General features: G+C 45.7%; 1 protein-coding gene across 4 annotated transcripts in view; it reads left to right on the plus strand.

Annotated features, from left to right (window-relative positions):
• KCNH6 (potassium voltage-gated channel subfamily H member 6) overlaps nt 1-25,851 on the plus strand; it is a 118,693-nt gene that overhangs the window by 56,988 nt on the left and 35,854 nt on the right. For 3 of the 4 annotated variants that reach the window (XM_029573825.1, XM_029573827.1, XM_029573828.1), the window contains exons 1-2: nt 7,892-11,641; nt 12,413-12,624. In XM_029573825.1, the coding sequence (XP_029429685.1) occupies nt 11,086-11,641; nt 12,413-12,624 (768 nt within the window). In that variant the 5' untranslated portion in view covers nt 7,892-11,085. The other variant, XM_029573826.1, reaches the window with a different exon arrangement.

The following is a 25,851-nucleotide window of genomic DNA, read 5'->3' on the forward strand; positions in this document are numbered from 1 at the left end:
GACAAAACTGCATGCTGCACTGTTTAATGAAACTCCTACAGGACTGTGGGTCCCCAGCGAAGCGGGGAGGGGCAGGTAGGGGAATCACCAGGTGACCGCCTCGTACCGGAGGTGAGACAGCAGGCATCGGCAGCGTGGCAGAGACTGTAGGGGCTGCGGAGTCCAAACGCTGGTTTAGGTTTTCCACTGCTGAGGCGAGCGTCTCCAGGGCCTTCTCTGTTCAAGAATCCTTTGAGCTAGGCCCGGAATGGCTTGGAGGGCGGAGGCCTCTGCAGGGTCCATGGACTTGGCAATCTGTTGGGTTAAGTGATGAGAATGTGGACCCTTTGCCCGAGGGGGAGTTGGCACTACCTGAGAAGGCAAACCCCCGCAGATCTCCACCGTCAGGAGGCGAGGCTGAGCTGGAGCAGGGGCTGACTGGAACTTCGCCAATACCTACCCCGTTCCCTGCGGGTTGAGCCTTTGGGTGCCGGGAAAGTCTGGTCTTAGCTGGGCCCCTGTAAAGGCGGTAGGATAACAGCCGGGAGAATCGCCAGTAGTCAGTCCAAGGTTGGATGCCAGAGGATCGCCGATAGCCAGTCCAGGGTCAGAAGCCAGAGAGTCACGGAGAGCCAGTCCGAGATCGAAGCCAGAAGAGTCAACTATGGCCAGTCCGAGGTCAAAGTCAGAAGATCCGTCCGCAGGAACCAATGGATGGGAGCGGGAGCAGGGCTCGGAAGGCAGGAACAAGACTCGGAAGACAGGAACAGGAACCAAGGCACCAAAGAAGCACAGAAGACTCCACTGAAGTGAAGCAGACTCGTTGCCAAGTCAAGGAACAGGAAGAGGAAGCTCCCTGAAGTAGTCCCAGGTCCCTGACATCATCTAGGAGGCTGGGCTGTGACTCGTGTAACTGGCCCTTTAAATGCCAGCAGGAGACATGGCCGCATGTCTAGGGAGGGCTGGCCCAGAAGGAGCTGCCGGCGGCGTCGAGTTGCGGCTTCACGCTGCAAAGATGGGATCTGGGGCCGGCTCTCCTGCCATGGAGGTTTCTCCCTGCAGCCGCGCAGGACCCCGGGAAGTTCCTGGTGTCGAAGGAGGAGGTGAGGAGGGCCGGCCGCGGCAATCCGCAACCGGTGCGCCTAACAGTGATTAAGTGTGATTAGCTGTATTACCATTGTACAGAAAGAATAACAGATTAGAATTCAAATGCGCACGTAAAGGCGTGACAGACACAAGTTAAAGAGCATTGGCTGAATAATCTGGAAGTAGGAGAGACATAAAAACTCAAGAAACCAATCTGATTTGAGATCTCAGATCACATGATATATGTGGAATAAAACAAGAGCATAGCACTGATTCACCATATTGTGCCAGGGCTCAGTCTGTATAACCGAAGGGAATACCTAAGAAAATTTGTCTTGAAGGAAAGGAAAATGTAGGTGTCTTGATATTTTATTCCTCACAATCCTTTTTGTGATACTTACACAGAGAGTTATTTTTGCAGAGATCCACACTCACCCTGAAGCAGCTAGGTCCGGTGAAACGTTGCCAACATCAGCATCTGAACATTTAGTGTTCGGATGTATAAAGAACACCATTTTTCAAGATAAGTGGATTTTCTATCACATTTTGAGGAACCAAAATTTTGTACAAAACTGGCACAATTTTGAAGCATTTACAAGACAAGTGTGATTTTTAAATGAAAAGACAATGTATAAACAGGCACATCAAAATATGAAAATATCAAGAGAAATCGTAAGATCCAAGATTGAACCAACTGAGTAAGGATACAATCAGCAATGTTTTCTCTCAGTTCTGAGGTCTTTTTTCTCTTTCAAACATTTTTTTCTCCAAAAATGTGTTTTAAAATCAATCAAAATGTATTGGCTTCTAAGTATCTTCAATTTAATTATTTTATTTTAATTATTTTCACCTACATTCCCTTATTTGTTGATTACATATTACAAGATTGTAAGAGTTGCCTTAAAAAAAAAAAACCTGAAAGAAAATTAATATGATGTGAAATGGCATTTTAAGAAAAGCCTGAGGCAGAACTTCTGTAAGCAAGAAAATAATGTCAGTCACCCGGCATCTAAAGCTGCATTTCTTGTTGGCTGAAAATTGGAATTGACTATTGTCGGAATATGCCAGGAGTAGAGATACTGCTCAGAGATAAGTTAGATATTTTCTTTGTCTACAAAATGTTAACGTAATAGGAGTGACAGCTTCTTCCTGGAGCTATGGTGCCATGATCCTTCATTCAGAACTACCTGGGAGTGGGGAAGATATAAACGGGTTTATCCTTCATTTTTACACAGTAATATAGTAGATGATGACAGGCAAGGCCAATTGGTCCGTCCAGCCTGCCCAGTGCATTTTGGGTAGATGATCATATACATTTCCATACTTTAACCCAGGGGTGGGCAATTCCAGTCCTCGAGGGCCACAAACCTGTCGAGGTTTTAGGATATCCTAATGAATATGCATGACATAGATTTGCATACAACTGAGGCAGAGTGCATGCAAATCTCTCTCATGCATATTCATTAGGGATATCCTGAAAACCAGACTGGTTTGTGGCCCTCGAGGACCGGAAGTGCCCACCCCTGCAAATCCAGCTCTCTCTCCCTGCTCACCTCCCCTACACGTCTTTTACTCAGTCTTTCAAGCTTGTTCCTACCAGTTCCTTCTATATCTGATCCAAGTATGTTAAATCCCATTACAATTCGTGGCTTCCCCACCTCCACTGATAGTCTATCCCAGGTCTTAAAATTTGTTTCTTAATTATTAAAAGTCTCATACTTAATCCAGTAGCCAAGCTGCCCATCCATCATGCCCAATGACTACAACGAGGGTCTCTTAACTGAGAGGCACAAGTTTGCCCTTGAGCCAAACAGTAGATGTCATTCTATAATGATAGGAATCTAATATGTCAAAATAGAAGGTTAAATGTCAAATCTTATCATGCACAGGTAGCCCTCTTCCCAAAATCAAAACACATCCATGTATGCTATAAGCCAGTCATAATAGGCACTACTTGCCTTCTTTTGCCTTATAATTAATCATCAGCCTTAATGCACCACTAATATATATGCAACACTTTTTTTGGTATTTTTTATACAAGTAAAAACTTATCTTATTGGTTCTTTTGTATGTTGGAGTATTTCTTAAAGTCCATCAAAAGGCCCTGACACTGGCCATGTTTCAAATGAACTGCTTCTGGGGGCCAACAAGACCTTCACCATAATTGTTCTTCGTGCTTCTGAATGTTGCGTAATACAAATAAACATCTCTCCAAAGATCAATACAATAGCTCGCCAGAAAGCGCAACGTTCTTAGACTTACTTGCTGCAGTGCTATAATTCAACCAGAAGTTCAAGACTCATAACATCAAATATATAGTGGACCAGAAATTAATTTCTAACCAAATTAAATTTTTGTTTCAAATGATGGAGTACCATTCAAGCTCAAAATTTAGACCTGCTGGGGCTACTGTATTTAAAGTAAAAATACAAAATTGTTCCCAAGTAAAAAGATAGAGTTCATTATCACCTCCACGTGGATTGGGGGGGAGGGGGGGGGAATGTTCTAAAATGCTCCATCTGAGATCCTGAAAGGCGTGTTCAATACAGCCTGCTACCATAAGGGCCTGAATCCTTTGATTTTTAATATAATTTTTATGTTCTATAAGTCTGGGTTTCATTTTTCTTTTAGTTTTTCTGACATAAAGTTTCCGGCAAGGAAATTTGACAACCAGTTCTAGAGCACAGACAAATAACTGGGTTGTAACCTGGAATCCTTATGTCTTGTCCTGCGATGGCAAGTTGACAGATAGCACAAGCACCACATGCAAAAAGTCCCATTTGCGAAATATTTGAAATTTGTTTTGATGGAATTGAGATGTCTGATTTAACTATCCTGTCCCGAATATTTTTTCCTCTAATGTACCCTATGATTGGATGTGTATCAAAAATAGGGTGCAATTGTAAAATCTTCCAGTGTTTGAAGATAATGGGAGAAGCCAAATGAGTATACCATAAAACATGTTAATTTATTTTTTTCTGTGTGTGTTGAATCAAGTAGAAGCCATGTGCGTTCAGCATTATAAGCCCACTTATATGTTTTCCTAATACTGCGTAAAGGAAACCCTCTAGAAAGCAATCTAGCACTCAGGTCTTGGGCTTGTTTATTAAATTCCTCTTTAGTGGAACAAATGCGACATAATCTAAGAACATAAGAACATGCCATACGGGGTCAGAACAAAGGTCCATCAAGCCCAGCATCCTGTTTCCAACAGTGGCCAATCCAGGCCACAAGAACCTGGCAAGTACCCAAAAACTAAGTCTATTCCATGTAACCATTGCTAATGGCAGTGGCTATTCTCTAAGTCAACTTAATTAATAGCAGGTAATGGACTTCTCCTTCAAGAACTTATCCAATCCTTTTTTAAACCCAGCTACACTAACTGCACTAACCACATCCTCTGGCAACAGATTCCAGAGTTTAACTGTGCGTTGAGTGAAAAAGAATTTTCTCCGATTAGTTTTAAATGTGCCACATGCTAACTTCATGGCGTGCCCCCTAGTCCTTCTATTATTCTAAAGCGTAAATAACCGATTCACATCTACCCGTTCTAGACCTCTCATGATTTTAAACACCTCTATCACATCCTCCCTCAGCTGTCTCTTCTCCAAGCCAAAAAGTCCTAACCTCTTTAGTCTTTCCTCATAGGGGAGCTGTTCCATTCCCCTTATCATTTTTGGTAGCCCTTCTCTGTACCTTCTCCATTACAACTATATCTTTTTTGAGATGCGGCGACCAGAATTATACACAGAATTAAAGGTGCGGTCTCACCATGGAGCGATAAGAGGCATTATGACATTTTCCGTTTTATTCACCATTCCCTTTCTAATAATTCCCAACATTCTGTTTGCTTTTTTGACTGCCGCAGCACTCTGAACCAATGATTTCAATTTGTTATCCACTATGATGCCTAGATCTCTTTCTCGGGTGGTAGCACCTAATATGGAACCTAACATTGTGTAACTATAGCATGGGTTATAAGAACATAGGAACATAAGAAATTGCCATGCTGGGTCAGACCAAGGGTCCATCAAGCCCAGCATCCTGTTTCCAACAGAGGCCAAACCAGGCCACAAGAACCTGGCAATTATCCAAACACTAAGAAGATGCAATTAATAGCAGTGGCAATTCCCTAAGTAAACTTGATTAATAGCTGTTAATGGACTTCTCCTCCAAGAACGTATCCACACCTTTTTTGAACCCAGCTACACTAACTGCACTAACCACATCCTCTGGCAACAAATTCCAGAGCTTTATTGTGCGTTGAGTGAAAAATAATTTTCTCTGATTAGTCTTAAATGTGCTACTTGCTAACTTCATGGAATGCCCCCTATTTTTCCCTATATGCGTCACCTTGCACTTATCCACATTAAATTTCATCTGCCATTTCGATGCCCAGTTTTCCAGTCTCACAAGGTCTTCCTGCAATTTATCACAATCTGCTTGTGATTTAATTTCTTTGAACAGTTTTGTATCATCTGCAAATTTGATTACCTCACTCGTCGTATTTCTTTCCAAATCATTTATAAATATATTGAAAAGTATGGGTCCCAATACAGATCCCTGAGGCACTCCACTGCCCACTCCCTTCCACTGAGAAAATTGTCCATTTAATCCTACTCTCTGTTTCCTGTCTTTTAGCCCGTTTGCAATCCACGAAAGGACATCGCCACCTATCCCATGACTTTTTACTTTTCCTAGAAGCCTCTCATGAGGAACTTTGTCAAACGCCTTCTGAAAATCCTATTGGCAAATTATATCATAGATGAAAGGGATGGAAACTAGTGAAATATAACAATGTGTTTCTCTCCATTGGTTTGCGGTAAATAGTAGTGTGTAATGTTTGTTGATGTTTTGAAATGAGGATGTCCAAGTAAGAAATCTGATGAAAACTGAAGTTATGAGTGAATTGTAAATGGCTTCAATATATTGATGATATTTTTTTTCTATGGACTTTGACTGTAGAACATCTCAAACAATTCATTGTCTGGCTCAACACTCTTGATCCGCATTTACAATTCATTCTCTGTTATGGTTTTGAGGTGTTTGGGTGGATTCTTGGGTACCGTGGAAGATGACCATGCCCACGGGAAGGAGCCCCGTGGGCATGGTCTAGACTGGGCTAGACTCAGGACGCACAAACACTGAATTGTCTTTTATTGTATGGCAGTTGTAGGCCACAAGAGGTGGCAGTAGTGAGCAGGTCCTGAAGTAGCAGTCCAGGGACCCTCAGCAGAGGGAACCCCTCTCACCAAGGTGATATAGGGAGGTTCCGGTGTAGGTTTCCCAGCACGGCAAAGCTGTAGATGAGACAGACTGAGAATTAGATTACTCACTAGATGGTAGCTGTAATGTTGATGGTTCTACCAGGCAGAAGTAGATGGTTCCAGGCACCAAGGCAGGGAGAGCAGGCCCTCGAGGAGCAAGTACCTGATCCCAGTAAGGCACCTGAAAGAAAAGGAAGGGCCCCCAAGGAGCGGGGACCCAGGTTAGCAAATACCCTGAAGGGCAGAGAGAGAGCTTCCAGCGGCAGCACAGAAGCGGCAGAGTAGCGTAGACCGGACAAATCCAGTCCTTGCTAACTCAATGAGCTAGCGAACAAGTGAAGGCTAAATACCCTGATGTGTGACATCACTCGAGGGGGACGCCCCCGAGGTTCGCGTCATAGTTGGAATAAAGACATTGGTAGTGCGCGCACACCCTAGGAGGCCCTTGGGAGGAACATGGCGGAAGGCAACGCCATAGCCGTTCCGGGGACGCTGGAGAGAGCAGCTTGCAGACGTGGCGGTGGCCATCTTCCCAAGGCTAGCGGGGAGAGCAGAGAAAAAGGTGAGGTACAAAGGTCGAAGCCATCTGAGACCGACGGACGCAACACTCTCGAAGCGCAAAGAACAATTATAGTGAAGGTCTTGTTGGCCCCCTGAAGCAGTTTGTTTAAAACACGGCCAGTGTCGTGGCTTTTTGATGGACTTTAAGAAGTACTCCAACATCCAAAAGGACCAATAATATAGCCTTTATGCTACTACTTGCATAAAAATTACCAAAAAAAGTGTTGCATATATATTAGTGGTGCATTAAAGCCAATGATTAATTATAAGGCAAAAGAAGGCAAGTATTGCATTTAGTGCCTATTATGACTGGCTTATAGCACACTTGGATGTGTTACGATTTTGGGAAGAGGGCTACTTGTTCATGATATTCTTTAATGATGACCAGGAACTCCCTCTTTTTCCCCCTCCTGGTTTGAGAGAGGCTGCGATCACTGCCTCTGCAGTGTTCCCACTGTCAGCTCAAGGACCAGGACCCAGGGCTCCCACAAGGTAGTGAAGAGCACTGCTATTAAACAATCAGGCCAACGCTAAGAATATTATTTTGATCTTATTTTTGTTTCATACATCTGTATCTTTATATTTCTCTCCCTGTTGTTCTGAGATTAGAAGGATCTTGGCTACCTACACGTAGTACCCCTTCTACTGGTGACACTGCACGCAACATAAGCTCCAACACAATCCAAGATGTGCTCTACTCATGCTGCTGGTCTGCAAAGGGAAATCTGAAGGGGCATGACTTCCCAAACCCAATCCCTGTTTCTAGCTTCAGTCTGCAACAGCCTGTTACTTCCCACTGTCTCTCTCTCTGTCTTCTGTATTTTTGCTTCAGGTTCCTGTCTCCGTTGCCTTGTGGACGTTGTCCCAGTGAAGAATGAGGAAGGTAATGTCATCATGTTCATCCTGAACTTTGAGGACCTGTCTCTGCTTCTGGCAAGGAAGGCCAATCGGACTCTTCATCAGAGGTTGACGAGAGCGGCCTTTAATTCAGGTGAGCAGGTACTCAAGCCAAGAGCTGCTCTTGACTCAGGGCATCTTTCTTTGTCTTCTAAGCTCCCTTCATCCAGGGGGCACTTCATTGAAAGACTAAAACACCTTTCACCTTCACTTCCTGACTCCAAAATTGAAAGTATGTCGCCATCCTTCAGCGTTCTAAGCAAGCAGTTGTTATTTTGACCTCCTGCCACAAGAGGTCACTAATAGCTGCTCAGCATTAACAGTAAGCTCGTGCTATTTGCATTCTTCATCGCATCTTGGCCTTCCACCAACTTGGGAACTAAAAGGTGACTTCAATGCAAGTTCAGTCTGATTTCCTCCTTTATTGGATGTCCAAGGCTTGCCTATATTTGCCAAATAAAAAGATTGGCTAAGAGAATTGCTAGTTACTTGTCCTGTGGCTACCTGTAAGAGGCCAGGAGGGGAAGAGGAATCTGTGCCTAGACATATTGAACATCTACAGTTTCAACTCATTTCAGCTGAAAACCATACTCTGCCAGGGGGCATGGATTTTATATTTTCTTTTGTTTGTTACAGACACTCTAAGGCTGTGAGCAAAGTCCATCACCAATAGGTCTGGCATGCTCATACAGCCCTCTGCTGGTGATAACATTTAATATCCACAGATTGAGGTCGTTCCCATCAGCCTTTAGCTACTACACTGTTTTGTGAGCCCTTATCTTCTCATAGCTAGATTACTACTGTTTATCATTCCTAAAGCACTACTAGACATACGCAGCACTGTATTGACATAAGAGACGGTCCTCGTTTCATGGAGGTTACAATTTAGTGAAGCCAAACATTCAAAACAAATGAGTTTATGGGAAATATATTTATTGTAGAGAAGTGGTTAAGATTTGAAAGCAGATTACCATAATGCTGTATAGTTCAGTATGCTTTTCAGGGTGACCCAACAGTTACTTCTCCTGTAGAGAATGCCGTAGTCCAGAAAAAGTCAGCAGTGCCTATCTCTGCACACCAGATTGGTTGCCTTGTGTCTATAGAATACAACTCAAGGTATTGGTCACAATTCTTAAGCCACTAAGAGGTACAAAAGGCCTTTTTATTTCAGATGTTGTCCATCTTCCCATGTGCCTGTGTGTGAGCTGAGGTCATTCCAGGGTATTTGAGTTTCTGTGGGACAGGAAAACAAAACCTGAGGCCCCCCTCCAGTCCCCTCTTGAACACCATCCTATTAGAATCACAACAGTTTGATTTGATGTTTTAGGTTTGTTTTATTGCTTTTTTTGCATCAGTTGGATCTCAGGGCCTATTTGAGAGGCCCCTGCAGGGAACTTGGCGGGTTTTAAATATCAAATAAATGAACTGTAAAGGCTGGGTGGGCCAAGAGGTCCTCAGCTCCTGACAACCGCTATGAATCCATGAATCATCATGTCTTAGAAGGAGACTCTCTAACACCCAGCCTCCGATCTGGTGGTAGTGCCAAGTGGGACAAATGTGGCAAAGAGGAATCTTTCCTGTACCAATGCCTATCCACGGGGCAGCCATTCTGCTTCCTCTCCCTACAGGTGATGGGGTGACATTTTGGGTGACTCCTGTTTGCTGCCAAGCACTCTTGGGAGTCTTGTGCACTCAGTCTTCCCTTGAAAGATCCCAGGAACCATGAGATGGAGGCAGTACAGCTGCTTTGATTTCTATCTTACACTTGACCATGTATCCGCCAGCTTTTCCATCAAACCTGACAAATATCCCTTTGTTCTGTTTTCATTTAACAAGGTGATGGTAAGAGGTTGATGTTTAGTCTTCCATCCTTCAGACGCCTCACAATGCAACGAAAGTCTCTGTCCACGAGTGAGTTTGATGGAGTAGCCATTGACTGTTTAAAGGTAACCATAGAACTTGCATGATATAAAACAAAATGTTCCCTAGTAGACTGTAGAAAACCTTGAAGCGTGTTGTAATGTCAATTAAAGGATCCCTCTCAGTCCAAACATTCTTGTGCCTATAAGATTTAGGTCCAAGGTGAGATTCTGGGTAAGGGCTACCTTGTTAATCTCCTGCTCCATTGCATTCTGGTGCTCGTAGACTTTTTCCAGATGAAAGAAGGAGAATGTGAAGCTGTGGGTTCAGTTGGTGAACCTGTACCTGTGTAGCAGACTGGGCGGCAGAAGAATCCCAGTCTGAAAATGCTCACGTCCATTTCCTTGTGTGGAAGGGATTGACTGGGGAAGTGTGGACTGGGGTTCAGGACCAGTGAAGCCAATAGTTATTTGCTTTGCGATAAAGTCATTTTCCCTGTGCATCATTTCCAGTCCTTGGTTCTGCCACTGACTGCAGTGTGACCCTGAGGTTAAGCACTTTCTTTCCCTGTGCCTCAGTTTTTCCACTTGTAAAAGACTGATCATATTGTTCCTCTTCCCTTGGGAAGCTGTCACGTAGAGCAGTCATCAACTGGGCAGCCAGACTTTCCACTCTATAGACACTGACAGCTATTTACATAATATTGACGAATTTAAGTTGTAACTATAGAATCTGACGACCCAGAAGAAGACCCATCTAAGACTCTGCCCTGTTCCATTCCTGGTGAAATACCACAGTCTCCAGTTCCTCTCTGGATTGCCCCCCTTCACAGTTAGGGATCCTCTGTGCTTATCCCAGGCTTTTTGGAATTCTTTTATTGGTTTTTGCCTCCATTGGGAAGTTGCATCCACCACCCTTTATGTGAAGAAATGTTTTTTGATGTTTTCCTGAGTCTTTCCCCTCCTAGAGCTCCATGTCATGACCTCTGGTTTGGGATCCTGTTTAGGTGAAAAACAATCTGTAGTCCCAAACGATGTAATTCAGCACCTTTGCAGAAAGCATTAAAATGCAAGTGAGGATTTCAGTCAGAGTTCAGCTTTGGGCGAGTCATGTCCACATCCAAGTTGGAATATAATAATGCCTTATTCGTTGTGGCCTTAGGGAGAGGTCTCCTGATCCATCTGCCTCCGAGCATGGGAGAGGCTTTCCGTGCATGCTCTTCCCAAGATCTGCGCATGCCCTTTCTCTTTTCACAAGGTCTTGCATCCCTGCACTGCTCTTTGCATATCCCCTGTCCTTCCTTCATGACTTCATCTCTTTGCACTTGTTGCTGCAGACCAAACTTCAGGATGGAGTCAGGAAAATGTTAGCTGCATGAAGAAAGGTCAGCTGGCGGAGCATATGGTGGGAGGGAGAGAGAAGTTGAAGCCTTTGCATGGGACCAAGCTTGTCCTTCCAAAAACAACCCCAAAAGATCTCAGCCCATGAGATGCTTCTGTCTTGGCCTGAATTTATGATCAGGTTGGATTTATTTCTTGTTTGGAGAAATGACAGAGGTATATCCTGCTCCTTCCCTATCCCTTCCCCTATTCTCCTTTCAATGGAGAGTTCTTGGAATCCTAATCCTAATCTCCTGGCTATTTTAAAGACTTCAGCTGGTTCAGTCATCCTGAGAGACTTGGAGAGCCCCAAGGAGATGTGCTCATTCTCTGAGGCTGAGGATCTCATTACACAGGAGGGGATATTGCTGCCCTTACAGGAGGAAGAGGAGGAGGAGGAGCAGCAGCAGCAGCAGGAGCAGGAGATCTCCCAGCCTACAAATCATGTGCAGTCAAAATATTCAGGATTCAGGGGCCCAGACAGCCTGCAGACCACCCACAGTCCATTCTGGAAGCAGTCTAGGTGCAGTGACCGGCGGACCTCCTGCATGGATGTCAGAGTCAACAGACATGACTTCCCAAGAAAGTACCGAGAGAGGCGGGCCAACTCAGGTAGGGAGCTAAATAGGAAGAAAGCTTAAATGTTTACAATAAATAAATCTTTAATTCTTGTCCTACCTCCAGTGTGTGTTCCCTTATTGTCTCTGTGGTCTGCTCATTCCTGAGGGTTCTCCTGCTCTATCTAGGGTTTCTTTCAAAGGAGCAGGGCATGTGGGATATACCGGAGGGGAATGAGAGGTAAGGTGTGGGATGCTGAATGGTTTGAGTCTTTCTTGGCACCCTGTGTGTTTTGCTGTGTGTCTGTTTCAAAAGAAAGTAAGACCATTCTACACCTGCTAGAACTCCTCTAGCATAAAAGCCAGCAAAATGCGCAGGAAGCACTGAAGACTGTTGGTTTCTGTACATGTGACATGGCTGTGCACGTGAGACCTTCTTTCCGTAATATGATGGATGCTAGATGGTGAAGGACGACTGATGTCTTCATTAGAGCATGTAATGTGTGGCATCTGACCCCAGACTGGCTGTGCTCTGAAGCAGTATATTAATGGAAGATAATACAACTTCCCCTTGTCTTTTAGCTCTCCTAGGGGATAAGGGCAAAGCCTGGAGTGTTTTTTTGGACAAATTCACATATTCCCTTCTCCCACCCCCGGCCCCCTTCCTGTCCCACTGCTGGAATATTAACACAGGGTAGAACTTTCATTTGCCAATTGGATCACGCCTCTCGTCCAGTTCTGCAGATCTGGGGGGTGGGGAAGGCCGTGTTTGCTTTCTGTAATGACCGCTCTCCGCAGTCATTTTTTATCTTGATCTGTTTTCTAGAGGGCTCCCAGCTCAAGCCTAGCTTCCTGAACTCCACCTCCGACTCCGATCTCGTGCGATACCGCACCATCAGCCAGATCCCTCAGTTCACACTCAACTTCGTAGAGTTCAACCTGGAGAAGCACCGTTCAGCCTCCACCACAGAGATTGAGATCGTGGCGTCCAGCAGCGCCTTTGAGCGGACGCAGAATGTCACAGAAAAAGTCACCCAGGTACAGTTCTGCACAGTTTCCCTTGTATATTCTTCCTCAGCCAGGAGCCCCGAGCAGTGCTGGCTGCCTAATCCCCAGGCATAACTCTTGGCCTTGCTGGGAAAGTGATGCTGTCCTGTAAAGTTGCTTAGCCAGGGTTACCAGCTGGGTTCGGGTCATCAGTGCACAGCTTAAGGTATTTCTGAATTTGAGGTTCCAAGTAAATTAATAGCATGGTCTGTTCCAGAAAGGGTGATAATCCCCGTCCCCTCCACCCCTCCCCATGACCTCTCAAACCACAGCAGCAGAATTACCCCCATTAGAACTACTGAAAGTCATACAATTCTCTCAGGCAGTGAGTCCTCAGGCAGTTTTAGACTATTCCATTCCTGTATGTGTGTGAAACCCCAGACCTAAGCCTGGAGGTTTTTTGTAATTCACAGATGAGAGAAAGCAAAAAGATCAGAAAGAAAAAATTATGATAGAGCTTCCCCCCCCCCCCCCCCCCACTACCATTACTGGGCTTTGCCAAGTACTGTGGAGATAGTGGGGCCTGAATTCCTTGCATAACCACCAAATTCACAGCAGTAGCATGGGGCATGCTGGAGGTTTGTTGGACTCTTGTTCTGGATTATCCATGCCTTGCATGTACCCCTAGACTGGAACTGCGCACAGGGAGCACGTTACAGGAGCGCTTGGGAGCGATCCCGATTCCGTGGACAGTTGTGTGCCCTTGGACCACGGTGCGACTGCAGAGAGCTCCATAGAAGCACCGAGGCAGGTGAGACATATCCAAGCACAGGCGGACAGGCTGAAGACCAGGGACTCTGACCTCCACCGAACCTGATGCATCAATAGAAACCCAACAACGCTGGTCTCTGAGGTAGCCCTCCAGCCACTTGATAGCCCTTTCGGACCTGGTGTACGGGAACGGCAAATGTGTCAGGACGGACAGAGGTCGAGGACAGGCGATGGAACTGGAACAAGACGAAGACTCAAGACATGGTCAGATGAGGACATTTGAAGACATGGTCAGATGAGGATGCTTGAAGACACGAAGACATGGTCGGGCAAAGGTACTTGGAGATATGGTCGGGTGAAACATAAGGCAAGAAGGCAAGGCTGGGGCATGGTAACATCAAGGTCAAGGTCAAGGCATGGTTACATCAAGGTCAAGGCATAGGTACATCAGGCTACGTCAGACATGGCTACGTCAAAGTTCAGACATGGCAATGCCAAAGTAAAAGAAGCAAAGAGGAAGGCGATCTATGATTACCATCATGGTGAAAACAAAACAATAGATGCCAGATGTCCTTTAGACGTATTTATTATGGTGGAGACGTGTTAAAAATGCCCGACTCAGCTGAGTTTCGCTACCCTTTAAGTAGCTGTTTTTTGTGATTACAGTCGCTTTTATGTCATTTCACTATAGCCCCTGAGGCAGCCACTTAAAGAGTTGCGAAACTCAGCTGAGTCGGGCATTTTTAATATGTCGCCACCATAATAAATACGTCTAAAGGACATCTGGCATCTATTATTTTGTTTTCACTATGCCAAAGTTCAGACATGGCTATGTCAAAGTTCAGACTTGACTACGCCAAAGTTCAGGCATGGCTATATCAAGGTTCAGACATGGCTACATCAAGGTTCAGGCATAGCTGCATCAAGGATAGGCAAGGCTGAGGCAAGACGAGGACTCCTGAAGAATGGACAGGCAAGGTAAAACTCAGGATGGAGTTGAATCCGGATAACACGCTAACCCACACAACCGGAAAGGAGGCTTCAGTGGCCAGGAAGGCACTCAGGCTATCCACTGACAGCACAATCCGCTGGAGGCTAGGCGAAGCCGGAGCCCAGGACATCGGAGGACAAGGCTTCAAAGAGAGGAGCCGTAAATAGTGGATGCCTAAAGATGAAACATCTGGAGACTAGATAGCGTGGTCATCTGGAGACAAGGACATTGGAGACATCAATGACAAGACATCTGAAGGCAGGTTCAACTAGGGTATCCAAGGCAAGGATATCAGGACTTCGGGCCCCCAAGGTACTCAATGAAGAGCAACGAGGAGGTACTGGAAGACAAAACATCCAAACGCCAGGCCTTCCGGACTTCAGACCTGCCGGACACTCAACCAAGAGTATCACGAAGGCACCAAAAGACAGGACAGCTGGACGTCTACTGACAAGGACTACTTCAGAGGAAGACATCTGTGAACAGGGCATCTGAGATGGACGTCAGGGGAGACAGGACATCAGGAAGCAAGGTCATCTGAAGATGAAGACATCTGTGGATGAAGACATCAGATAGGGACATCGGTGAGCAGGAACACGGGATCCGACGAGAGATCAAGACATGGAACGATGAAGACGAGGATCAGGAACTACAAATGAAGACAAGGGAATTCCCACGAAGAACAGAGTGCCTTGAAGAAGCAGAGGAGGACATCGGGGACCCCTGGACCGAAGAGCTGGAATGGAGGATCCAGGAGCAGTCCAGCTCCAATACTGACTCCTTGCAAAGGCAACGAAAGACTGAAGGCTGAGCCCTTTTGTAGGGCTGAAGAGGAAACACCCAAGATAACATCATTAGGAGGAGCCAGGAGGACTGCCTACTGCTGGCCCTTTAAATCAAGAGGCGAGGCATGGCCTCGCGCCTAAGGAGTAGGAGGCAGGATCCTGGAGAGCGACGTCCCTGCCGCAGGTTAGAGCAGAAGCAGCACTAGGCTGAGAAACCAGGCCCAGCATCAAAGGCGGCTTCCTGCTGCAGGAAGGGAGACTGAGGGCGGCTCCAGCCATGAGGAGACGGCAATGGTGGCCCCCTGGCCATGAAGGAGAAGAAGACAGTGACTCTGGCCACATGGAGACAACATCGGCGGCCTCCTGGCCGCAAGGAAGAGAAGCAATGGTGGTGGGCCCGCTGCGGAACACGGTGGCGGCTCCTGCCGCTTGAAGACAGCGTCGGTGGACTCCAGGCCACATGAAGGCACAGCAGCAAGGCCCCCCATGTAGGAGCTGAACGTGGGTGGTCTCTGGACCGCAAGGCTAGACGGCGGCGACTCCAGGCCGCAGGAGCGCGGGAGAGCAGGCAGGCTGGAGGTAAGAGACTGCTCGAATCGTAACAGAGCAGACAACTCACCCTTGATGAGACTTATGGATCCTAATGCCACAGGATTTTAAGGTGGCAAAATGCAGCATCACAGCAACTCTTCATACATGTGTGTCGGGAGGGGGGATAATTTTCAGAGGATTCCCCCTCCAATACACACACACACTCAGTGGCTAAAAACTATGCATGCAAGCCCACCCACATACAAAAGTGGTGTGTTTAGGTTAGGGCAGCAAATTAGGCACAGACAATTGCATTTACGAGTATCTGACTATCTGTGCATCATGTCTCTCATTTTCTAGCCAGGTAAATTTTAGCAAATTTTCAAAAAGAAACTACCCAACTAATTTCCCTGTCAAGATTAGCCAAAAGTAACTTAGTCACAATTGCCCCCAAACAGATTTGTCCTCTTGACCTGAACTGGTTAGGTTATTGTAAAGCTCAGATCTGTGGCTTGGCCTTTTTCCATGACTGGGCGCCTTTTATGAGGCTAATGGAAAGGGGAATGAGCTAGTGATGAGAGCTGAGCTGGGTTCTGATCCTGGCTCTGCCACGGCATGCAAGTGACTGATTCTATGCCTCCCTTTGCCGAAGCAGAACTGGATTATAGATTGTCTAGTGCAATAACACGGTAACACAGGGTGCAGAACGAGCTGCTGTGATGTCCACTCCAGAGGTGGCTCCACACCGTTTCCGCCATACTCTGTTGTAAAATGCATCCGGGTGCTGTCCAGATGCTGGCTATCACTGTGACTCTGAGGAAAGGAGTCCCGAAGCTGCAGCATCCCAAGGGTTAATATTCAGGAGCCCTTCCTATGATCAGTGACAGGCAGTTTTGGTCTTTGCCTGATTACCTAGTGAAAGTCCCGCCTGCTGCTTACAAAGCCAGACTGAAGCATCAGGGCCATGGGGAGCTGGAAGAGATGGTCAGGAGAGGAGAGGGAGGGCTCTGGCATGGCACGGCACCCTGCTGCCCTGGGGAGTGAGGGACCTAGGCAGAGAGGGCTGAGCTCTCCCTTTTCTCCTCTGCCTCACAGTTTTCTTTCTGCCAGACACCCACAGAATGAGCCTAAAGCACAAGCTGAAACCGGTAAGCACTGGGGGGAAATGTTGATTTGCTTTGATACGTTGAAGTAGCTTCTCTTGTCCTTAATGATTCTAAGAAGTGTTTTTGGGTGGATGTGGAGAAGGGCAGAGAGGTGTCCTCCCTCCATGGTTCAGGGACTGCTGTGTTCTTTTGGGGGAAGGGGAGAAGCCTTGAAGAAGTTGTAAGGGGTGAGGAGAGAGTGGTACATTGAGTCCATGCTACTCTCCCTGGATATTTTTTTTGAGTCACTGAAAGCTAAATACGATATTTAGGGTTTTTCCATTGTAGAATTTAGCAGAGTTCTAGCAGTCGCCTGGGTCTTGAGACAACCAGAGTCTTTGTAGATGGTGGTACCTTTAAGTGTCAACACATCTGCAGAAGCAACTCGTGTGGTCTGGAAAACTCAGGCGGATCCCTGGATAATTCACAAATTGGTCCAACTAAAGGGATCGCAGTCTGCAGAGAATCTGAAATCTATTGTCAAAGAGAGAAAGGCGTCAGCAGCTGAAAAACAAGAGGTGACCTGGCATGGGGCCAGGAGCGCCAGAAACTTTCCAGATAAAGATCTAAAAATAAAGTCACGTTTAAAAAAAAATGCAGAGCAAATTGTAGAATTTTGTAGACAGATGATTAAAAACTTAGTTTGGAATTTGTTTTTTTAAAGACCTTTTTATCTAGCTTGATAGTTCAAGCTATAAAGACCAGCACAGGGGTGTGTGTGCTTGTGAGAGGGCATGTATATGCATTGTGTGTACCGGGTTATTTATGTTTTTGGGGGCTTCTGTCTGTGTAGATACGTGATGGATGTGTACTGGTATAAGGGTGAGTGTTGGGTATGAATTTATATTGTGTGGGTTAGTATAAGGGAGTGTGTGTGGGTATGTATAGGTATTAGAATCTGTGTATAGTATATGTACAGGGCATGTGGATATCTTATTTACTAAAAACATAAACCGCTTTATGACAAATTAGTCATTCTGAGCAGTGTACAGTATAATGAGGCTCTATGCTGGGCATGTGTTTGTGTGTTGGGTATATGTGTGGCTATGAAGTTGTGTGTAGTGGAGCATGAGGTTAGGAGAGATGGGGGAGAGATGCGAGAGTGTGATTTTACATGTTTGGAGTGTGTGTGAGAGAGAATATAAGGGTGTGTGTGCTGAATGCTAAGGATGGGTGCACTGAGAAACAGGAAACCTTGTACACCTGGTAGTAGCTGTGGGGTTTTCTGGTGCTTTGTGGTCTTTTTACCGCAACCCTCCTATTAACCCACCTTTGAGATGTTAAATCTTTTCCATGATTCACTCCAAACGTATGACTTGTCTGTATTGGCTAGATTGCAAGCATCACAAAGCAGGGACTTTCTTGTATGTAGAGCTGTACAATGCTGTGTATACTTTGTACCACAATAGAAATGTTTAGTAGTAGTAGTTTGGAGAAAGCAGCTGAGAAGCAGGGCTCAGAGGTGAGACCCGGCTCAGGCAGCCCTGCCCCGAGCAGCAGTGTGTGTACCCGCTCTTCCCAACTACAACTCACCCAGTTCCTCTCCTAAGCTGAAATGATATTGAACTCCCCCTGCTACACTATCCAGGTAAAATGCTTTTTCTTGAAACATACAAGAAGCAAAGTGATACACTAGGGAGGCCAGGGTGAATTAGGAGTCAAATGAGGAACAAAGAGAAATTAAACTCTGATTGCCATTCAGCGAGCAGGATGGCACAAAGCTGCCAAGTTCCAAGAGGGAGAGATTTTGGCCAGTCCTGGCTTTTGAATTTCCATCCCAATGCATGCTGGTATTTGTAGTCCCCAATTCTGCCTATTTGAAATTGGCACTATAGGTACCAGAATGCATCAGGAGGGGGTTCTCAGAAATCCAGGACTTTCTTAAAGTCTCCCTCCTGACACTAGGCAATGTGAGAGCTCTGCCTGCGTAGTGTCAGGATTAGCTTCGGCTCTGCTGGGGGAAAGTATTAGAGGTGAGCTTCTGCGGGAACCTGGGAGTAAAACCAGGGTTGGCTCAGCCTGCCCCTGAGGACCAGGAGCTGTCTAGTGAGCCTATCGGCAGAGGTGTCATGGCACTGTGTTGGGTTTGCTTTGCCTAGCAAATGCTGTCCATATTGGCATACGAGCAGTTTTGCCTCTTTTTAAAACAGCAGAAGTATGTTGGCTTATGTGTTAGTATGGCGGAAAGGAGTCCATGGGTTATTCTGGTACCAGAGATTGGTTAGAAGTGATGAAGTGGGCTGGGAGTTTTGCAGAGACATTTACTTAGGGAGTGGGCTGTAGGACAGGAGTAAGGTGCGTTGACAGAGTTGTGTGTGTGGGGGGGGGGTCTCAGTACTGGAATAGCAGGGGTTGTTGGTAGGTGGTGCTGTACAGTAGGATTGAGGTGCATTCATAGAGCTGTGGCGGGGACTCAGTATTGGAATAGCAGAGTATGCTGTAGGGCAGGAGTGAGGTGCATTGCCACAGCTTGGATATTAAACTGCATCATATCAATGTCAGTTTCTTTTATAAAGCTTACAGATTAAATCAATCTGAACAGACTGTTGAAAGTGAGAGTGAGTTGGCATTCTGCAGGAGCAGGAGTTGCTACATCTTGATGTAAAGTGAATGAGTATCTTTGGACAAAACTGCCCAGGAGTCTGAATCTGTCTTGTGCTGACTGCAGCCAGCTTCTTTGGTCTTGGAATAAAAGATGGGGTCCTCTTTTCTAGAAAGCAGAGTAAGGCGCATTAGATGTACATGATTTCCATAGCCTCAGTGTGACTCACATTGAATGCAAAATCAGGAAGGGGAGAGGAAGGTTCTAGTGCCTAGGGATGGGGGGGGGGGGGGGGGTGGCACTGGCATCCCTTCCTCCAGAACATTAACCCAGATCTTCCAATGCAAAGCAATCTAGATCCCAGTTCTGCTATGGGGGAGACCAAACCCTTCTAGCTTAGCTCTGCTTCCACAGTACCATTTGGAAACTTGCAAACTCATTGTGCAGATATGTTCAAACCTGTTTTCAGTCTGGCATAGGACTTGGTGCATTGTGTGGACTTCCGAGCTGTGCTTCCAAGCCACTGGGGCTCCCCCACCCACCTTGCCCTGCAATGGCAGCAGAGATGCAGGGCCCAGCTGCTGGAATTGTCAAAGCTTCCCTCTCTATATGGCTGGAGATGTCACTGCAAGTTCTGCTTCCTCCAGCCACTGGATTTCTGCAGGGGATTCAGACTCTTTCCTCCTTACAGTGCTGGATTTCTTCCTTTTCTGTTTGCCTTTCCTGGCTCCTCTTCTGCCCTCTATGCTGCTCTCCTTTCTCCTCCCCTCTGCCGTGGCCTTTCTGTCTCCTCTCCTCCCCCCTCCATGAGAAGCACTAATTTTAGAACATTTCCTCTCTGAATATTAAAAAGCGAATAATCCCGAGTAGATTAAGCACTTTTAATTGTGGCAGGTGATGAGTCAGTGAGCAGGTGCTGTCAGGAGGCCTCAGACTGATTCCCCCCCCCCCCCCCCAGGACTCGCACTCACTCTCCCACCTTCCCACTGCTTGGAGTATCTGCTACCACGTCACTTATTTTTCTGATGTGCCTGATTGATGGCTATTTCCTTGATTCCTCCCCAACCGTTTGACCTCAGTTCATTGCCACTTGGCTTTCAGTCTCTTATGAGAGGGGTAGGTTTGGCATTAATAAATCAAGCACCCCTCTTGCAAGAAATACTGTGGCTTTCGAAGGGTTTCTTGTTAGGGGAAAAGACCATACCTTTTGGGGTTTTTTTTAGCTGAACGTGCCTATAGCTTCACCTATTGGAGAAATGCTTTATTCACTTTAGCTGTTAATGAGAAAGTACAATGCTAAGTGCTCTCTGCCTCAACGCAAGGCAGAGTTCCTACAAATATGGTTTCCTTACTTAGATGCCCTCCCATCTAAAACCCGGAGCCAAATACTAAGTGCTTTGGGTTGGCTGATTTTCATGTGTTATTGTTTCTTTGTAAGCGTATGGGTTTTCTTCTTTGCCTGCTGCATATGGATTTGTGCTTATATCCTTTATATTTTACAAACTGCTGAATGGGAAGGATTTGGGGGATAAGGAGAGGGCGGGGTGGGTGGGTTCATCTTTACGTATCTTGCTTTTGGGGTTCTGTTTTTGTACTGTATGAAATTTGTAACTTTCTTGGGCATGAAGTGGACAGAAACAATCACTTTTGTGCCACCTTCTGTTTTCTTCTCTTGTTGCATTTAATAAAAAAATGTAAACATAAATCAAGTACCCTTAATTTTAGAATTGACCATCTAGTGATGCCATGAGTTGAACAGTGAAAGCACGTTCTGATAGTTTACCTTCCGTATCCTCTGATCTACCACAAACAGAAATTGGTGTTCTCTTCCATTTAACTCAGTTGCAAGGTCGCAAAAATCACTTTAAGTTGGTGATTAACCTGCTTTTGAATTCTCTGACATCAGGATACACAGAAACCAAGAATCTAATGACAGCGAAGGGCCAGAAGGCCCACCCGGTTTCAATGCTAGATCACTGCCACTGATTCTGGCATGCCCTTCACTTCTGCACCTCTAGGGGTCCTCGGTGCTGATCCTTGGCTTTCCTGAATTCCATTAGATAATGCCTTCTGGAGCAGCCAATCAGAAAGCAGGAATCGTCTCCATTCTAAAGTAGATACCAGGGAATGAGGATGCTCTGCTGGCTGCATTGTTTTCGGACAGGCCAATGAGCCATGCCTGGGTTTACTCCCATTGCATGCAGGGACTTTTGGTTCTTTCCTTTCCTATGGAAATAGAGACATTAGAATTGCAAGTCCCAGCATGCAACGGGGATAAAACAGAGAGTAAAAAGTTGGAGCCTGTTGGCAGCCTTTTAAAATCTTGACAGGGTTGTCGTGTGCATGCCACAGGCTTTGAAGGTTTTCATGGCATGCTGCCATGTGCTGCAAGGGAAAATAACCAATTCCAGGGTTTGGTGAATACAAGAAGGCCATTGCCTTGCACAGCAACTATGGTCTGCATAGATGATACTCATGTTTGGTACACGTGAAGTCCTCAACTCATTTCTGACCCTGTCCTGAAAACACATCTAACCAGCTGAGTTTTCAGGATATCTGTAATGAATATGCATGAGAGAGATTTGCATACATCGGAGACTCTGGGTATACTGGCAGGCTAATTAGATGTGCCACCAGGACTGGGGTGTTAAACTCCAGTCCCATGACTGACTGCCAGCAGGGCTTGGTTGGCATAAATTAACCATAAACCAACATATGCAAATGAATCTCATGAATAGTCATTATGAATGTTGTTGGCTGAGACCAGGATTTGCTACTGCTGCTGTCAGGCATTAACCAATGGGGTAAGGACAATTTTTGAACCATTCCCAGCTCTGTTTTAGCACTTCAGCTCCAAAGTAACCCACAGGGCAGCCTGATGTTGGATTGGGTGTGGGACCTGCTTCTTTAATTGAGCAGCAGAGTTCCCGGTTTGGAGTCCCAGATGTTGCAGATCCAGATGTTGAGTTCTGCAAACACCACTAAGGCTGCAGTATAGCGTCCCCCCGTGGAAATGGGCTCTTTTAAAACCTTCCACGTTGTGTGCGGGTGAAAGGAGGCTCGTACTTCCAGCGATGGCGGGCGCTACAGCGAAGGATTTTGAAAACTAGGTGCGCAGTTTTAATTGGAGATAAAGCATCCACAGATAAAGGAGGCGCAAGTCTCTGTGGTGCTTTTTTTTCCTTGGGCAGATTGTAAAGAGAGAAGACCTGAATGCTTTGACTGAGAATGGGGACAAAGCCCGCGGATAAACAGCCCCCTTCACGTTAATTTCAGTTTGTTGTGTTCAGCACTTGGGCATAGAAATATTTATCCCTCTAGAAACAATAATGTTCAGTACTGGGATTGATTAACAGGTTGATTTTATCCTAAGTCGACAAGTGCGTTTGCCTTCGAGGAGTTACTCTGGAAAAAAAATTGTGAAACGTGTCATAAAAAGAGAAAGATATGCGTAAGAAGTCAAGAGGCGAAAACTCGAGTTTCTCACCTGTGAGCAGACTCCCCCTCCCCCACTGGCGCCTTCCCAGCTGCCTTTAATTAAAACTCCAGCGAGGCCGGCGGGTTTGCTTCAGCGATCGAAGCTGCACGGGGACTGGAGGCTCCTCGGCTTCAGTCACTGACAGCCGACCACGGTTATCTCGCTTAAAAGCCATACTCACGTTTGAGAATAAACCCTGATTGTCGTCGGTCTCCTCCCATCTCTTGTGGTCCAGTTTCTATGATAGTCCTGGGGGAATTGTTGCTGTTTAAAAATTTTGAGAGCTACTCCTACTTAAACATTCCCACGGTGTAAATAAGTAAAGGTGCAGCTGTACTGATCATCATCAGAAACTTCCTCCCTCCTCACCCAGGCATGGCCTATAGTTGGAAAGACAGCTCTATTATAGCACATAAGTTCTAAACTAACCTGCATAGGGTAGGTGATGAAGAACAAGGCGGCAAATGGCTGAACTAAAGTGGATAGAGTGGGACCTGCTTATTTAGCTAAGCAGTAGCATCCCTGGATTGGAGTCACAAATGTTACCGGTTCACATGTTGAGATCTCCAAATTTGACTTGGGCTGTATCTAGGCCCGGCATGACTGGGAGTGCATACCGTGCATTTGCATGGGGCGGCACACCTGGGGGGGGGGGGGGGCAGCGGTGGCAACAGAAGAGGCCGCAGGGCTGCCAGCGGAGCCAAACCTGCCAGAAGCTGAAGAGGAAGAGAGGCCTCTAGCAAAGTTCAACTCGCCGGCAGGTTCAACTATCGCACCACTGCAGTAGTTCAATACCGCGCCACCACAGTGTTCCCTCTTGTTTCAGCACCCCAACTCTTCCCCCCCCCCAGGGCTGATGAGAAGAGGAGCCTACCGGGCTGTGGTGGAGCTCATTTCACCAGGCCCGAAGAGAACAGGAGGCCGTGTATGTGTGTGTCTGAGTCTATGTGAGAGTTTATGTATGTGTGTATGTCTGTGTGTGAGTCTTTCTGTGTCTGTGTGAAAGCTTGTGTATCTGTGTATGTGGCTGTGTGCCAGCCTGCATGCTTGTGTGTATGTGGCTGTGTGCCAGCCTGTGAGACTTGTGAAAGCTTGTATGTATGTGGCTGTGTGCCAGCCTGTATGCTTGTGTGTGTCTGTGTGAAAGCTTGTGTGTGTGTGTGAAACAGCCTGTAATCATGTGTGTGCCGTGTGAAAGCTTGTGTGTGTATGAGTGACAGCACGTATGCATGTGTGTGTCCGTGTGAAAGCTTGTGTGTGTGTGGCTGTGTAACAGCCTGTATGCATGTGTTTGGCTGTATGAGAGCTTGTGTGTGGCCATGTGAGAGCCTATGTGCTTGTATGTGTATCTGTGAGTGCCTTTATTCATGTGTATGAGAGCCTGTGTATATATGTGTATGTGTGTGTGCGCCTGTCAGAGCCTATGTATCACATATAGGCTCTCACAGGCATACGCGCACACACTTTGTGTCTGAGGGAGAGAGGGAGTATGTATGAGAGCATAGGCATGTATATGAGACAGGGAGTGTGTGAGAGAATCTGTATGTTACTGTGTGTGTGAGAGAGAAGATAAAGTTTGTGCAGCCCTATCTCCCCGAATCCATGAAAATCTTAAAAGATCCCAGGTATGGAGAGCAGGAGATTTTTTAATCCTTAATTAGTTTTAATTATTGGATATAATTTGATTTTGTTGCTGTTTTGAAATATTTTGTTTTATAGGAAATATTAGAACATTTTTTAATTATTAGGTTTTTAAAAATATTCTATTGGTGTTTCGGAAATTTTGGATATTCTATTCATTAACTAGTTTGAAATATCTATTCTTTTTATGAATCTGATTTTACTATTAATGTTTTATATTTCTCAATTTTATTATTTAATGTTTTATGAAGAATGGTTATATTTTTGTTTTCCATTGTTGCTCTGCATATAGAGGCTGGCTTGTTCCTCTCAGCACTTTTCTATTTACACTTTATTTATTCTGTATTTGGTCAGGGTCTGTCTGTATTCTGCATATGTGACCAAGATGAGCTATTTTGCTGGCATGTAGTTTCTGTGTAGGAGTCTATAGCAGCCTGGCTTGTTCTGTTTTCCCAATAGGAGGTGTATTGGTGTTCTAGGGCCTAGTGTACTATTTGCAGTGTTGCCTTTTCATAGATAAGGTTGCTACTGTTTTGAGTGCCTGAGTTAGGGTTGTTTTGGTATGGGAGGTTTACTATATTGTAATGGTAATTACGTTTATTCATGGCTTTCTGAGGTGCTATTATAAATTCCATAGGAATTCCAAGTGTCTTTTTAGCAAAGTTTTCTGGCTGGCACCACAGCAGAGCATGTAAATATAATATACATGTTGTAAGTGATATTTTGCCTCAGAAAACTATATTTGTGAATGTTCTTTTTCATGTAAAATGTGTTACAAATGCATAACTACAATTTATGTTGCCATAGAGGATGTGGGAGTGTGTGTGTGGGGGGGGGGGGGGGGGCGCGGTGCAAGGCTGTAAGGTTTCCCCAGGGTATGTAATCCCCTTCCCTTGACCATGGGTTCTGTGAAGGAGTTGATGGGTGTCAGTTCTTAAAAATATAGATTTCTGGAGGGAGCTGGACTTTATTTGACCGGCCTGGGTCAATGACTGAATGAATCGGGGGTGGCAGCACAGTAATTGTTTGCACTGGGCAGCAACAAAGCTAGCACCGGCTTGGGCTGTTATCATTTTGGGGAGCTGCAAAGAGTGAGGAACCTTTACCTATGGTGTCAGCGGTGGTCTCCTGAGCTCCCCTTCTCTGAGAGAGATTGGTTTTATTAGGAAAGCTGTACGAGAAGGAGGCCTGTGGTGGGGATAATGTGAGAAGAGGAAGGATGTGAGCCTCACTAGGGGGAGCTGCTCCATTAACTTACTCGCAGATTTCCTGGTTTAAAACTAGAAAGTTAGAGGTTAAAATCCTGACATTCTCAGATGAGAAATCGGGATGAGATACTGTAATTTGCTGCGGAGATGCTGAAATCCTCACCAGGAATAAGAGTTGAAAGTTAA

The sequence above is a fragment of the Rhinatrema bivittatum genome, chromosome 12 (genome assembly GCF_901001135.1).
Source record: "Rhinatrema bivittatum chromosome 12, aRhiBiv1.1, whole genome shotgun sequence".
Lineage (NCBI taxonomy): Eukaryota > Metazoa > Chordata > Amphibia > Gymnophiona > Rhinatrematidae > Rhinatrema > Rhinatrema bivittatum.